This window comes from Diaporthe citri, assembly GCF_014595645.1.
Source record: "Diaporthe citri strain NFHF-8-4 chromosome Unknown scaffold_16, whole genome shotgun sequence".
In the NCBI taxonomy this organism is placed as follows: domain Eukaryota; kingdom Fungi; phylum Ascomycota; class Sordariomycetes; order Diaporthales; family Diaporthaceae; genus Diaporthe; species Diaporthe citri.
In genome coordinates, this window is record NW_025064861.1 from 112,229 (window position 1) to 128,463 (window position 16,235).

At 55.0% G+C, this 16,235-nt stretch overlaps 4 protein-coding genes across 4 annotated transcripts; all 4 read right to left on the reverse strand.

Moving 5' to 3' along the window:
* Positions 1-471: 471 nt before the first annotated feature.
* On the reverse strand, positions 472-3,539 carry INS49_005246 (uncharacterized protein; the record flags this gene model as incomplete). Its single annotated transcript, XM_043166029.1, has 7 exons — positions 472-611; positions 792-861; positions 947-1,679; positions 1,727-1,988; positions 2,195-2,663; positions 2,785-3,144; positions 3,252-3,539. The coding sequence occupies 7 exons, from the start codon at positions 3,537-3,539 to the stop codon at positions 472-474; spliced, it is 2,322 nt and encodes a 773-aa protein (XP_043017288.1).
* Positions 3,540-4,663: 1,124 nt separating this feature from the next.
* INS49_005247 (uncharacterized protein) lies at positions 4,664-6,112 on the reverse strand (the record flags this gene model as incomplete). Its single annotated transcript, XM_043166030.1, has 2 exons — positions 4,664-4,930; positions 5,003-6,112. 2 exons carry the CDS (start codon positions 6,110-6,112, stop codon positions 4,664-4,666), a joined length of 1,377 nt encoding a protein of 458 aa, XP_043017289.1.
* A 745-nt stretch (positions 6,113-6,857) lies between these two features.
* Positions 6,858-7,957, reverse strand: INS49_005248 (uncharacterized protein; the record flags this gene model as incomplete). Its single annotated transcript, XM_043166031.1, has 4 exons — positions 6,858-7,154; positions 7,217-7,375; positions 7,471-7,710; positions 7,781-7,957. The coding sequence occupies 4 exons, from the start codon at positions 7,955-7,957 to the stop codon at positions 6,858-6,860; spliced, it is 873 nt and encodes a 290-aa protein (XP_043017290.1).
* Positions 7,958-9,098: 1,141 nt separating this feature from the next.
* On the reverse strand, positions 9,099-15,558 carry INS49_005249 (uncharacterized protein; the record flags this gene model as incomplete). The annotated part of the gene is made up of 3 exons (XM_043166032.1): positions 9,099-11,811; positions 12,058-15,053; positions 15,115-15,558. The coding sequence occupies 3 exons, from the start codon at positions 15,556-15,558 to the stop codon at positions 9,099-9,101; spliced, it is 6,153 nt and encodes a 2,050-aa protein (XP_043017291.1).
* Positions 15,559-16,235: the final 677 nt, after the last annotated feature.

The window sequence follows — 16,235 nt, forward strand, 5'->3', positions numbered from 1 at the left end:
TCCTTTTTTATTCGAGCACGACCCACCTTGACACGTCGATTTGGCCGAGTAGTTCCACCACTCAATACCCTCGCCGCTGTGACGACGAGTTGACAATGACGGTGTCTGATGCAGACATTTCCGACGCTGCCACTTGCCCTGGTGTCATTGCCTGGCTCTTCTCGGTGCAACACTCAAGAGTTAAAGACGAGGGGTCAGAGTGGTTGAACGAAAATGGTCCGTAGGGGCACTCACGTCTGTAGCTCTCACTGCAATTTTATAGCTGATTTTGGGTCGAAACTCAGTGTAGCGGATTACCGGACTTGACCGATCCAGAGGGACTAGACATGCCCTGATTCTGGATACAAGTCATTGCCGTCCAGTCCGCCTGGCTCTTGCACCATGCAACAGTCTTATATGGGTCCATGATGCCTCGGCGGCTAGCCAAAGCCTGTCTAGGTATACGTCCTGGGTACATATATAATTCTGTGATCATGCCCACGTTCCGTTCGCGCCGCCAAAATACCCAACCGTTGGCATCTGCAGCCACGGCGTGCCAAGACCATCTGCTGTGTTCTGCCAGACGGTGTTCCCCCACCAGTCAGGGAATTGGAGGTTCGGTCCATAGGTAACTGAAGTTTTGTTAGGTCCTATTCCCCATTCTCACACGAACAAGAACTGCGTCTCGTAGGAAATGGGTAGAGGGCCTCTGGAAAGCTCCAACAGTGCCAAAAGACATTCATGTCAATCACAGCAGGAAGCCTGCTTTAAAGGTGTCAAGAGGAAGCGGGACTCGTAAAGCAGCGACTTACTGGCAAAGAATATGACGATGCCCGCAATAGCGAGGCCCGTGTCCAGGGCGGCGGCAAGGACATAATTATACTACCAAAAAACAGGGGGCCGTCAGTACAAAACCATCATGAAACCCCCAAAATTTACCTTTCGAGAGCAGGCATATTCAACTTACTTTGGTCCACCAAGCCCTAAAGCGGCTAAAGATAATTTTGTTGAATATGAGATTCACCAGGTACCAGGAGCTGAAATTCACCCCTGTCGCCGGTGGAACGTTGTAGGTGCCGACAAAGATCAGCGGCCAGTTGATCTTGCGGGCAAAGTCAGACTTCGTCTTCTTGAAGATGTAGTACGTGATCGGGGGCAAGATGAGGCCTATCCAGAAGAAGTGTAACAGCCCAGAATAGATCTTTCCGGCTGAATAGAGACGGCCCGGTCCAATGAGACCCCAAATTATTGAGGATGAGTAGACTGTAAGCCCGTTAGGGCAGGTAAAACCGTTTGGCTGATCCGAGGTGCAGATGCCCTCGACATTTCCTAGCATCCATAAGGTCACGCCGACCTGGGTTAAAGCACCGAGGATAGTAGCGATACCCTGTGCAAAGAACAAGGTCCTCAAGGGAATCTTGAGGTAATGAGCGAGCTTCATATCTGAGGCGAAATAAAGGCCTTGACCGACAACGTCCGTTGAAAGTATCTTGAACAATATGTTGGCTATTGGTTTTCCTTGGAACAGGTAGCCTCCAATGAACTCTGACAGAACATTGACCTGATTGGCATCCACATTCGTCACGCCTTGAATCATTCCGCATGGTATCATGTAGACCGCAGGGATGATGAAGGCGAGGAAGATGCCGTAGACTGGAAGTCCGGTATGGTAGACCTCAGTCATCGCTATGGACATGGCGCTGCAAGTCATCAGTAAGTGGCCTTGAAACCCGCACAGGTCGCTTACAGGACAATAACGATGATGGACAGGAACCACCAGAACGGCACTCTCTTGTATGCTCTCATCATTCTTGAGTGGACATCAAGCTTTGTTGAGCCCCGTAGAGCATGTACAAGCTCACCCCAGTGGAAAAAGTAAACATGTGATAGTACCGATGTAATGGATGCAAAAGACAACCCGTATACAAAGGCGAAGGTGGCCGGGAGATACGGAGGTGAATAATCCTGGTATTTGGCCTTGTCGAAAAGTTGACCAGTGATCACCTTGGCTGTTCGTAGTTGTCAGTTCGAGATTTCCATTTTTTTGGCCGTTTCAGGCGGTACTTGGGAAGGTCTCTCTGACAGGTGTCTCATGACCCGCAAAATGAAGCACATGAATCTTTTCCCGTGAGATGTCTCGTGACAAAGCTTCGAAGACGCCTTGAGTAACAGACAGGAGGGTGTTTAAGGGAGGGGGGGGGGGGAAGCCACTCACTAGAGTCGTACACCTGGCCGAATCGATCATATACATCTGCTGTACAGAAGGGCAGGTGTGCGGTGAACCAAGTGTTTGTGTAGTAAAGAGCTGGAGTGACGACCCAAAAGAATAGGGCAAAGCCGAAGAAGACGTTTGCAGCAGCCCAGTGAGGGCTCAGCAAGGGGTTTGTGTTGTAAGCGACCATGGACCAGTCCAATGTTAGAGGGAAAAGCCCCATCCCAGTCACCATACCGAACACTTGATTAACCACAATGTTGTCGGGCACGATCCAGCAGATCCAAGTGAAATAAGACAAGCCAGTCCACATCAAGCCTGGGAGCCAGTACCAGATGAATGCGCAGCCCCCCACAACCATGAAGAACCTGATGCGTGACATCTTCCAGCCGTCGGCTACTGCATTAGCTCTCGAGTGCAACGAGGTCAGCAGGGCCACATTGCTCAACACACCCGGCCAGATCATGCTCGCCTAGACTCTGTCAGTTGCTAAGCCCCACTTCTGCAGACATGGAACGACGGCTTAGAAGATGACCGCAGAAATCTTTTGGGGTCTATCGCTTGTCCGACGTCAGGATTGTGTGTTGTCTTACCGGTTCAACAAGCCACCTGGCACTCAATCCCGCGACGCCATAACCTAGGAGCTGGCAGCACAGAACGACCATGACACTGAAGCCAGTCTGCAAGGCAAAGCCGTACAGCTTGGCTGCCTGGATGATGTTGGTCGCGTCGGCGGATCCAAATCCAAAAGACACATTGGACATAATGGTAACAAGGGCATGCTCCTTGATGTTAAAATGCCTGTCGGGGTTCAGGCGGCTGATAGGCAGCAGATGCGCAAGGAAGACACCGATGGGGTAGGCGATAAGCTCCGCAACAAGTGAGACTATATGAACACCCGGATATCGTAGACCAAAGAATTGATTCACACCGGCACCGAGGAAAACAAAGACCTAGTGTTGCATCAGCCTCACATCTGTTGGCGGAGGTGAACGGTACAGTTCCGTTCTCAGCTTCGACGGCACGGCGACCCGAGGCCAGCGAGTCCAGGTTTACTCACGATGCCGAGGAACCAAGCCCTAAAGGTGTTGACAGGCATTTCGGGGTCATCCGTCTCGGGGACGACAGCGCGGACGGCTGGGAAGGGGCTCGTATCGGCGTCCCAGTCTCCTTCGACATCATCCTCGCCGATGACCCGAGACAAATCGACCTCGAGCTCGATGAGATGGCCGTTGAGAATGTCTGACCCTGCACCATCGTGGGTATTGTGAGATTCCTTCCCTGATAGGTCTTTGACAGCCTGTGGAAGCGGCTCGTCGCCCTCGCTACCGGTCTTCTCAGGATCCATTGAAGCTTTTCTCGGGCCCGCGAGCGCCAAGTTGTCAGTCGGCGATGGCGCAGCTTGGCGTGGGGAAATGGTAGGACGGGTGGGAAGAGGAGGGGAATCACACCCTGTCTTGCAATATTTATTGGTACCAAGGGAGGATCTCACTCCAAGCCATCTCCGATGTTCCAGATGTCTTATCGGGGACTGGGCTGCTCGAGCGTACGCTGTACAAGCATATGGCCATATCCCGGCCGTCCGGCACAGGGTCATTATCAAGCTTCCCGATCCGGTTGAGGGAATCTGCCGGACCCATCGATCCCGCGCATAAGAGCCAATCAACAAGGGCTGTTTTATCATACTTGGTACAGGCGGACGACAGCTTGTCGTCAGTTGACATGTCTAAAATTCTCCTAATTACACAGCCAGGAGATTACGCGCCATGGGATCTTTACTGCCGGGATGGTCAAGGTGGCCCGTACATTGCTTTGCCCTGACCGCGTCTTGGCCAAAAGCTTGTGCAAGCTTGTGGAAGCTTGTTAACTACGGCTCACCCAAGCCCCTCGTGCCTCGTAGTCCAAACGAAGTTAGTCAATCGTGTGAGCCTCAGAAACTACAGCGCGACACCGCATGTGTGTACGCAAGTGACCCTCCCACGCGCCTATTCTTCTCAAGAGCCGCTTCGAGGCACTCAGCTCGAGTAGGCCTCAGTGTATGTTGCTCACCAGAAATGGCCTTCTTTCTCCATACACATAACGGGCTCTGCTCCATGACAGAGTGGCCATGAAAGTACAATCATCGACAGATGGATCCTCAACACCTGCCGCCTCTCAGTCATCTGCCAGTGCGTCGCCATGACAAAGCAACCCGCCCCCGCCTTCCTTCCAGAACAAAAGCGTGGGCCCGAAATAAGAATGTTCCCTTCCGTTACACATCCGACAGCGACGTCCGAGTCGAGACGTCAAGTTCAGGTGTCTTTCTGTCTCTCCGGTAGGGCCGGCTTGCCTCCGGTCTCCTGCCTCACGCCGAGCCCTATGTGCCGTGGCGACAGTGCATTCCGGCCTAGGACGTCATATGCCTTCTTCATCGCGTCCTGGTCAATCTGGAGAAGGTCCATGCAGTCGTCGAAGCAGAGAGATTTCGAAGGGTCATATGATGGTAACAGAAATATATGACGAATCATCAGAGTCGACTCTGTGAGTCGAGTGCTCATTGTCTTCGAATCGAATCTCGGATAGGGCGACCTCGAGCCCGAACAAGACAGCCCAGCCTTGGCCGGCCTGGCCGAAGAACTGGCTCCGCTTCCAAGCTTTTAGTGAGATGTCCCTTGGTGTGTGTACACAGTAGCTGTATCCAGGGCTGTCAGAGTAGAAAACGCCCGCCGCGTCTACGGCATAGGGCTCTGAGATCATGTTCTAGTAAGTGTCAATGGAACATTCTCAAACATGACGGATCGGGAATCGTGAAAGAACAAGAATGGTGCTTACGCGCAATGCGTCGGTGATGATGTTGAAGGCTCTGGGGGCCCTAGCGCCGCGGAAGGCAACGGATCCCCCATCGACCTTGATGGCTTGCTCCATGAAAGCTTGCTGCCGCTCCAGTCTCGAATTCAAGAGCATGAATTGATGGCTGCCCTCAAGACCCTTACCCTGCATGAAGAAGTCGACATTGTGCGGCAAAGACACGATGCAACCCCTGAGCCGTAGAGCAAGCCAGGAGAGAAGTCGTCTCTTCTGAGAAGATGCAACGCGGGTATCCCCAGAATTCACCAATCGGTGCAGTCCAAGCTCGTCAGAGATTTCTGTGAAAGAGTCGATGACGGGCTGGATCGCGGCTAGTTCAAGCGGGCAGTCGACCAACAGGGACGATTTGGTTTCGTACTGATCGGGGCACACTTCCTGGCCTTTGACAGCGGTGTAGATGCAACAAAGCATAAGGTCGAAGACCTTGGTATCGGAAAGCAGGTGGGAGAGCCGAGCTCTCAGTGGCCATTGTTCGAGTGTGTCCATGCATTCGCCCAAGCACGCGGTCGGTGTGTATACCTTCACCTCATATCGCTTCCCGCAGATCAGGCATCGCTTTGTGGGGTCCGATTTTATGAGTTCGAAGGCTCGATCGTAAACGATTTCCAGGTCCCGGCAGCCTCTCAGTCCCAGGAGGCCGAAGAGCTCGCGAGACAGCACGCACGTAAGTATCGTCGAACGAGGCGAGCAAGGGTTCTCAATGCACCTGCTGGCTTCGTTCTTGGTTGAGCTGTACAAGTGTGTTCTTTTCTCTCGATCAGTTGAGGAGTGGACGCAAAAACGGGCGTGTCCCGATGATCTGTCTTCGCCCTGGAGGAACTCGAGGTTCACAATCACCAAGTCGGCACGACAATCGAGACCCCAGGCAAGGCGCTGCACTCCGTTCAGATCGTTGATGGGGAGCTTGAGCTCAAAGAGGCTCCTTTTTCTTTCCACTCTCTCAACGACGTCCTGTAAGCGATCAGGTATGGGGTAAGTCTCAGCCGGCGGCACCCGGTGTTGTCTCTGTCGCTTGCTCTTCGGCGATCTAGAGATGGCTGAGCCGACCGGATTGTTTCTCTTGCACGGCGCCATGTTTACTTTCTCACTCTCTGGTTTAGGTTCCAGTTCATGCAGTGAAATGGGCCCCTTTTTTTTTTTTTTTTTTTTTTTTTTTTTTTTTTTTTTTTTTTTTTTTTTTTTTGCGAGACGCGTGTGTATGTTGATGGGAGTTTATGACGAAGGAGGGGCACGAAATAGATGCCATGGACAATTATTACTGTCGGGGACCGTGTCGTTGCTGGGCCCACACGCGCCAAGTAGTATGATGAGCGTACGTACACCTGTCTAACCATTGGGCTATCTGGGGTTTGTAATTCCCAAGCTTCACAAATCTTTGCCAGCTGCAAGCCGAAAGGGCTTGCTCAGTGGCGTTCGCTCAAGGCGTCCCTGAGACGCCAGCCTGTTCCGCCAGGCCTTGATCTCTCCTATTCTGTGTTCATCGAAGACTCGGATGAGACACACGTCTTTGTATGAGTGCAAAGACTGGCCTGTTTCGAAGCAACAGTTTTGATCAGCAAATCAAGCGACGCAGGACAGCTATCTTTGAAATTTCCTGTGCCGAGTATGAACTCATACATGAAGAACGAGGCCGAATGAGGCAACTGAGGCGAAAGAGTACTTGAATATTTGAAGTCATGTTGAAGTCCTCAACAGAATATCCTGCAAGCTTAGTCCAGGACTTACTCTGTAGTTAGCTGGCAAATATTTGTTGACTTCCTCTAGCACTAATTGCTACTTGTTTCCATATACAAAGCTTTCTTGTCTTTCAGGGTGTTCCTTACAGCCCGAAGAATTTCATGTCATCACTGCCTCGAATTGGGACAGTGTGACCAACTCCATTGGCGTAGATGCCCTGCAGCTTGACCGGGCTGCCCCAACCATAGGTGGTGTAGCCGCTCTGCGGCGTATTTGCAGCAGTTGTGTCTGGCTTGGTATAGTCGAAGCCAAAGACTCCAGCCCACTGCTTGATTGTCTCGTTATAGTTGGATGGGTAAAGAGTAGTATCGGCACTGCCATGATAGACCTGCATCTTTGGATAGCTGCCGGTGTAGCCCGGGTACATGTCTTTGACCATCTGCCAGGTGTCAGCGTTTGCAGCGACAAGGAAACCTCAAACATTAGCAACACAATCCTTACCCCTGCCCAGACCTGTGGAGTGCTATGGATCTGACCACTTGCACAAGAGCTGTTCCAGGCGTCGACACCGCCAGACTGGCTGTAGAAGCATCCAGCTGGGGTCCCAGAATAAGGAATGCCCGCGGCGAACAATTCTGGGTATGTTGCCGCCATTACGTTCTTAAATCAAGCAGGTCAGCATGAGCGCAGCACCATAATGTCACCCTTTTGTCATCACGGTCGACCCCAAAGTCCCGCTTTGCGAGGAGACATACCGTCATCATCGCGCCCGACGAGCTGCCGGTGACGAACACCTTGCTCGCATCCCCATTGTACTGCTTCAGCGCGTACGTGACCATGTTCGCTATGCTGTTGCTATCGCCACCACCGTTGTGCGTCAATGCCGCCCGGCTGCTCACGTCCCAGCACGTCCCGCTGTATGGGCTTTCGGGATAGATGACGATGAAGCCCTTCTGGTCCGCGAGTTGCGCGTATGGCGAGCCGTTATAGTACCCCTGCGCTGTCCCGGTACAGTAGTGGATCGCGACGATGATAGGTGGGCTCGCTGCAAGCTTTGGATGGCACATAAATGTACATTTTCGTCCCCGAGGTGTTGGCGCCAAAGTTGGTGACTTGCGTGATGGCCTGGGCGGCGCGCTTGAGGGGCGCCGTGGGCGTCATCAACTCGCCAAAGCTCGTAGGCGAACCGCTGGCGGCGGCGGCCAGCACGCTGGCCCCAAACAGAGTTGAGAAGAGCTTCATGGTGGGTGATGGCTGTCCGGGCGGGTAGAGCTCGAGGCGGTGACAGGAGTTTGTGCAGCAATTCAGAGGCGACCACGGGTGTAGGGATTCAGCTCTCAGAATTGCAATTGTCTTGCGACTCTTGTCATTATATACCTACTTCTTCATCTGCTACAATAGCTCCGTCTTTCCCCGTGACCAATGCTTGCGACTCCCAAAGCTGCTTCCGCTTCCCCGTCGGCGCTTCATAGTCCGAAGACAACATTGAGCGCCCGCTGGCTGTCACGCACGAAGCAGTGATGACCCCTGGGATTTGAGAGTCAATCTAGATTACTCCTCAACAATATGCCGGCACCTGATGGTCGACATCCAGCGGGCATTTATCCGGGAGGTCGTAATTAGGGCAGAGGGGTGCTGCCACCAGACTTTACCCCTGAATATTGCTCCAATCGCCGCCGTGGCTCGGAGCCGGCCTACCGCAGGCCTGGCACCCCCTGACGTGGCTCGTCATCTGCCGCGGCCCGAGCACACTTCGGGTTGTCGGCGCCGGTGGACTGGCCGGGCATCGCTTCCAGGTGGCAATTGATACATTTCGTGAAGAGGATGATGGTCAATTGGTGATTCCATTCTTAACTGTTGATGATAATCGTGGAAGCAAGATCATGCAGAGGAGAAATCAAGATGCACGCTCGTCTATGCCAAACAAATCGCGGTCCTCATCCGGCCAGTGCACACTCTTCCTTGCGCCGTGGCGCCTCCTTTTATTGTGATTACTACTCTTTCTCAGAGCCCCTGGCAGTCTTGCCACGATATCAGGGATATTATTTCTCGCCTTGTTTTCCCGGCTCTTCCTCAGCAGATCGTCTACTCTCCATTCCCACCTGGCCCTCTCCACCGTGTCGCCCCCTTTCCGCAGCTGAGCTCTCCACCCTTCCACCCAGAGCCATGCAAGACGAAACTCGGAGTCTGATTCTACTTCCGGGTTGATCGTATACGCAGAGCTCACCCTGCCCTCGGCCACGCTTACCATCCTGTCAGAGTGCACGTCGTCTGCGGTTTCTGCGCGCAAGTCGATCGTCTGCACAACCTTTCTCAACCTGGGTCTCGCCACGGGCCCTGGCCGTTGCTTTTGCTTGGTATCTTCACCTCGGTCCGAGCGTGTTCAATGTTCGTCATTGTAACCCATGTGACCCGAGGGCTGCCCGTCACTTCTCAGAAATGCACTGCGCTCGTCAATCTCATGATCCGCCTCGTTCAGGAACCCACCGCGCTCGTCATCGCGCGGTCCTGTGAAACTGTCCTGAGACTTTCTCGGCGCAGAGACGGCGGGATGAAAGACTCCAGAGACAGGTCGCGTCCTGCCTGGGCTTGCAGGGGCGTCACTGGCCCCGTTCGAGCTCTGGTTCTCGAAGATATTCCGCATCTTTGCGAATAACGCACTCCCGCGGCTCGGGCTGTTGCTCACACTCGGGTTGCTGGGAGCAGTGCTGACTGAAGACTCGGCACGTCCGCGTTGAAGGAACGGATTGTAGCTTGAGGAAGATTTGGCAGCGAGGTGGCCGCCGGGAGCGCCGCCGTTGTCGGGTCTGAAGGGGTCATACTCGGGAGCGGTGCTCGTGGTATCACCACGTGGACGGGAACCCCAGCTCGACAGGTACTGCTGGTAGCCAGGAGCCGGAGCTGGCCAGCTGTCGCGGATCACAGGCTCGTGCCTGTCAACGGGGAGAGACGAGTGCACCGGTGACGACCATGATGAGTCAAGTGTGGTCTGGCTGTGCAGCGACGCTGGAACAGAGTCCTGCCGACCGTGTGTGACGTCGCGGGGCACGAACAGGGAGGGATCCATGTCAGACTCAGCCTGCCGCTGAGGCGTTGCAAAAGGGTTGTTGCTGTGTGATGTTGCAGAAGTCGGCGTCTGCGGCCTTTCCGGGTTCCACATGCTCGAACTCAAGCCCCTCTGGTCGCTCCCATGACTGGGCACCGGTGTGTTGCGCAGCGCGAATGGACTGATCTCAGGTGTGTCGTGCGTCGTGGATGGACCCAGCTGTGGCGTGGGGTTTCGAGAAGACGGACGCAACTCCTCCTCGTGCTCCGCTGCCCAATCCGCACGAACAATGCTCGGCCCTCCGATATAAGACCCGAACGTGGGACGCACGGGGGTTGTGTCGCGCATACTGCTGATGCTGCCCTGCGAGCGGTGACCGACGCTGCCCAGGCTAAGCGAGGAGCGATGGCCACCTAGGGCGGTGTTGTTCTCGTCGCCCCGTGTCGAGTAAACAGTCTTTTCCTCACCGGGAGAGCTTTCAGCGGCCTCGTTCGAGTGTTGATAGACGACAGCTTCACCGTAGTCATCCTGATCCTCGGCATCGTCAGTGTCGTCAAAGAGGTCATCAGTGCCTTGGACGGTGTGCGCACTTTCACCCGGAAGGTGCTCGAGTGCCTGTGAAAAATGACCCGGTGTCACAGATCGACCGTCTTGGTGGGACCTTCGAAAGTCGGCGGACTCGAGTGGCGTCTCGAATGTCTCCGAGCCGCTGTCCATGTCGTAAGTGTGTGGCTCGGGTTGGCGCGTGTCGATGGAGTCGTCGGCAGGGTGCGTCTCCTTCGTCTCCCGAGGCGCTGAATCTGCGAGAGTATCATTGCTGTACTCGCTGGAGGGCGTGACGCCATAGCCTTCGCCATCGTAGTTCACCCGCTGAGCGCCGAAATGTTGGTTCGAGTGATCAGGTGGTGGCTGGTGGGCTATGCGGTCAGTATCCGCGTGACCTTGTTCAAGTTGTTCTCCGTCTGATCCGGGGCCAGACTCGGGGTGCTGCGTCTCGCCTTGGCCAATTTGTGGCGGATCGGCAATCTGTCTGTTGCTGTCTTGGCCACTGGATATCTCTTTGTCCTCAGGTGAAACGCTTTGGGAAGGCCTCTCTTCGAGAGGCCGGGGCTCAGAAATTTCGCCGTGCTGAACTTGACCACTTTCACCTAGACTCCTGTTGCCACTCTCTCCACTGTCTCTTTCGCTTCGCTCTGACTTCGGCTGAGTGCTCATTTCCCGAGGGCTGAAGTCCTCCTGCGGCCCTTCTTGTTGATTAACATTGCCCGCAGACTCCAGAGTCTGGCCTCCAGTATGGCTCGAGCTCGAGCCTTCCTGGCTGAGACCATGTTCCTTTGTCAACCCATACGGCTCTGAGTCGTGTTCGAGACTGGTGCCACGGGACAGATTGTCTGACCCAGCCTGCGTCTCTTCACTGTGTTCTTCCTTGACTTCTGGCTTGCTCGGTGCATCACCGGTATGCTGCTCCACAGAGAATGTTCCAGGTTGCAAAGGCTTGTCTAACTGCCTCTCATCCGCGATTGATTGTTCTGCGGGACTCGAAGGCGAATTTGCACTGTGTTTCTGGCCCTTTTGTTCGTGATCGTCGCCAGCTGATGTTTCGTGAGGCAAACTTTCATTTCCTGTAACTGACGACTCTTCCGGCTGCCCTCGGTCCGGCGTCCCGCGGTTTGACGACTCCTCTGAATCAACCCGAGACCCGGCTGTCTTCTCCTCGGGACTGTCGGATGTTTCGAATACATCCGGACGAGGTTGTTGCGCGCCATCGGGGCTGTGAGACACCTCATTGTGTACGTCTTCCTTGGTTGCTGAAGCCTCCTGCGGAAGTTCTCGGTCACTCTCCTCACGGTACGAGCCTTGTAGTCCCTCCGCCGCTTTGGGGGACAACGTGTCCGCTCCCGTGGAGCCATTTCGGCTGCTAGCCCGACTGGACGGCTTCGAATCGCCGTCACTTTGGAGTTGCGAAGGCTTGTCATGGTCCACTTCATGGCGCGGCGTAGGAGGTACAGCGAACAGGCCTTCGTCAGCGTCCTCGTTTGGCCCGTCTGTGCTGATAGAAGGCAGGTCAGCGCCTCGGTCTGTTGGCCCATGCGACCTGCCGGCTTGGACAGAATCAGCTCTCTTTTTGAAGCTGAACTCGTTATTATCCGCTGGCCCACTAAAGGCTTGATTACTCCAGGATCCGAATCGATCTGAGCCTATGTCATGAGCACTTGTTGGAGATTGAGAAACATGGCTCGCTCCAGAAACCTGCTCTCGGGAAGCAGAAACAACTGCACCGTCATCTTCCACTAACGTATTTGGTTGTGGCTCATCCGTGTCACGACTAGTCGTGTTCTTGACGTCGTCCTCAGGGTGCGACTGCTCAGCTTGGCCATCGTTGGACATGGATGCCTGATCTTGGGGGCCAACTTCGGTAGGAAGTTTCGAGCTGCTTTCCATTTCATCCGACGGACCCTGACCGAGGGGTTCGGCCACGCTCTGAGAGTCTCCCTGTTGGAGCTGGGCTTCCGCTACCTGATTGCGTGAATCGGCTGGTATGGTATTGTCCGCGTCATGAGCCACAGATTGAGAGTCGGGCTGCGTGTGGTCGTGATCGGCCTCCTGTGACGACTCGTGTGGAAGGGGTCCTCTCACATCTTGCTTCTCATGAGTCTCATCGACAGCTTCACCCCGTTGGTTTTCATCCGCAGGGGCTCCGACCGCGAGATCGTCATCTGGCCGTTGGTGGCTGACGTCTTGCGAGCTGACATCTCCGCCCGCGAGTTCCTTTGCCTGGCCCTCAGTCTCATCTTTCCCGTGCGTCATAGTGCCAGGTATGGGCTCACTCCCGGAGAGATCGAAAGTCTCTTCTACTGGATGGTCGTCTGAGCCTTGATGTTCTCCTCCCAGTCTGGGAGGAGACGCGCCTTTTCCCGAGCCCTCGAGTATTTGCTCGGGCCGCGGTTGCCTTGGCTTCTCCTGCTCGCTTTCAGAAGGCGCACTGGCCAGTGATTGTTCGGCCTCTTGCACATGTTGATGTTCATGCTGGTCTTCGTGCAACGTCGTGGTTGAGTCCTCGAGATTTCGACTGCTAGCCATACCGGTCTCGTAGCCGGAATCGCTTCGTTTATCGCCGGGTTCTTGCTCGCCGGCTGATTCGTGGTGCAAGGCGTCGGTTTTGCTTGGCTCCACGATATTTGAAGTAACATGCGAACTTTGCCGTGGTGTTTCCGTGTCCCCGCTCACACTCTCCTCGACGGAGGTCTGAGGCGCATCATGACTCTCTACGGCCTCCTCATGGCCGCTAATGCTCCCAGTGTCTTGGTTGTTGCCTAAATCCTTTTCGAGCTGAGAGTCATGGCTAGATGTCGCTGGAGCACTTGGGTCGGAGCTACTTGGGCCTTGTTGACCGGCGGATTCCGACTCAACCCCTGTTACCGCGTCATGCCCTGGTTGTTCTTGTTGTCCATGCTCGTGTTCCAAAGAAAGGTTGCGTTGTTCGTTCCCATGGAGCTCTTGTTGATCTTCGGCTGGCCGGCCATCAGCAGCGTCTTTTTCTGACCCTGATGCACCATGCTTGCTGACCGTGTTGTCCCCAGATTCTGGGTTTTGAGCCAAGTCGAGGTTCCTTGACTGAAAACCTGGTTCCGTTGAAGCAGTCTCGTTCTGCGAGTGGTCTACCAGTCCTGGCTCTTGCAGCCGTTCCCCTTTTGATGAGTCCACGTCTGGACTGTCTTGGGAGGACGAAGACAGTTCCTCGTGTTTACTATCTCCAGTGAGAGAACTGCCCAGATCTTGAGACTGGCCTAATTCTGGCTGCCCAGAGCTGCTTGGCAACTGCTGGTCTGGGTTCACTGTAGGCTCGTCGTGAGATCTGCCGTGGTCAAGACTGCCAATGTCCCTGCTTTGCAACTGGCCGCTTCCGCCTTCGCTTTCGACTGGCGACCGTCCCTTATCTTCGACGGAATCAGCTTCTCCGGACGTAGATAATGGCTCATCAGCCTGGGCGTGGCTGGTGTGCTCTGGGCTTTCTCGGTCGGTTGTGGAGGAACCCAATTGGGCTGTTTCAGGCTCCTCGATGCCGCGGCTGGGATCTTCATCTTGCTGTTCGCGGGACTGTCCGCTGCCACTCAATGAGTTCTGCTCTGGAACAGAAGATGTCTTCCCTCCGGGCTGTGATTCTTGGCCGGACTCAGCCTCCGCCATCTTGACATACTCCTCAGCAGCGCCGCCTTTGGCGACCCCATGGAACAAGTCGTCGTTATCGGAGCCTTTTGGTGCTCCATGCTCCGATGGGCTGTCCGAGGTAGTTGGGCCGTCAGTTGTGGGCTGTGAGCGGCTATGGTCTGGCTCTTCTTCACGTGCTGGATCGTCGGTGGTCTTGTGTTCGCTTGCGGTCAATTGATCGGGCGAACCAGGATCTTCTCTTGCTGCAAGAGCTTCCTGGTGATTGTTCGCCGCTGGTAGATCCGTGCTTTGTCCAGCGTTGTCGGAACTGCTGACTGTGCCCTCGCTCTCTACTCCCAGAGCTTGATCTTGGGTGTGAGATGGCGTGGCTATGGAGGCGTCCCCGTTGCCACTCTGAGAGTGCTCCTGTGCATCAACACTGTCGAGCTCTCGTGGTTTGGAATCAGAAGTTTCAGTCGCCGATTCGTCCTGGGCGAGGTCCTTCTGATCAGAGTCTCCCACGTCACCTTGAGCGGTGTCTGTGGTTGCTTCTTCTGGCCGCTCACTCTTCACACTAGGTGGTGCTGCCTGTTCTGCGGCTCGATTTGAGCTATCTTGATCCTCGCCAGTCGCCTGTCCCGGGACGGGATCATGATTTTCCACCATGGCTTCAGGGATTTCTCTGTTATCGCCGCTCATAGCGTGGCTTTCTGACGCGGTTTCTTGTTCTTGAACTTGACCTGGGTCTTCTTGGCTGGATGGCTTGTCGCTGGGGCTCTCGTGTTCAGCCACAGATTCTGCAACCTGCCCTTGCGGCTGATCTTGAGGGGGCGATTTCTCTTCGGCCGATGCCTGCTCTGGACTACTTGACTCTTGTGGGGGTTCATTTGACTTTGGCTCTGCCTGTGAGAGCCCTTGCTCTCTGCTTTCTTCCGGCTCGATGCTCCGGGAAGTAGACGCCTCGACCTCCCGGGTTTGGTCCTGCGATTGAGCCTCAAGGGTTGCTCCGCTTTCTTGTGGCCGACTTGATTCCGTCTGACCAGAGACTCCGCCTTGCGAGGCTCTAGTGCCGCGTCTAGCTCTCCGTGCCGGTGGAGGCGGTAGGGGTGCCTTCATTTGTTCATCAATCATGCGGTTGATTTCCTAGAGCCGAACCCGTTAGCCACAACCTCTTCCGCCTCAAAGAGTCAGGTACGGGACTCACTCTTCGTCTGTCTTCCAGGTCCTTCAGCTTGTTGTGACCCTCGTCTAGCATTCGTTTCGCCTCTTCCTCAATGCGGTCCATCTTTTCATCGGTTTCCTGCTCCACGCCCTCCTTCTCGCCCTCTAGCTTCTGCTCCCTCTCGGCATCCTGGTCATGGTCTCTTGTGGCCTTGTCTTCATCTTCTCTCCTGCGACGAGCTGCTATTTCCTCGTCTTCCTTCCGGCGCTTCTCGGCAATCTCGTCGCGCTCAGCCTGGCGACGCTGGCTCAACTCGGCAGACTCCTTTTCGAATGCAGATTGCAGTTGACGAAATACCTCGTCCCGCTGTGATTCGAGAGCGTCTAGCTTCTCATCATGCCCCTTGGTGTCGAGCGATGTTATCGTGTCGTGTATTTCCGACAGGGTGTCGCGCATTTGCTGCACGAGTGCCGTGACGTCGAGCATGGTGAGATGCGGCGTGATGCTTGGGGCACCGTCTCAAGAGCACGTTGGCAAGCGAAGCAGACCGGAGGAGACCAACAACCAAGCTAGTTCAAGGTGGACCTTTGCAGTACAGGCGGGGCGGGAGAATATCACCGGGAGAGTATCGCAGCTTCCAGAAGGAATACGTGGACGTTCAACTGATCTTTTGAAACAAGTTTGGGCAGAGAGATCATATATGGCGCAAGCCGGTATTCAAGCTTTTGAGCGATGGCCGCCGGGCGACTGGAGACGGGCAAAGCACTTGCTTTCCAATCAATACGTGACTGGGGCCAAGAGAGAAACAAAATAACGATAGAGATCAGAGAAAGGAACCCGAGGCGAAGGGGAGAAACCACCGTGGAAGGTCCAGCGCCGAATCAAGCCTCACGACCGAGGCGTTTCTCACGTCATGACAACTCGGATGGGCATGGAATGCATGACCTTGGCCGCTTGGATAGCCGAGCGCGCAGGCCTCCCATGGCACTCGACCCGTTGGTGGTCCATAATAGCACTGGGCGAGGTAGGGGCATCGGGGCATGAAGATGGAAGCGCCAGGCCGCCCGGCATCCAGGTCGCGGCTCGCACTCACTGAGCTTGGGAGGTGGGAAGCTTCATGCGACGGCATTGCTCAACGGGGGGATGGGGCTCCAGGGATGGGC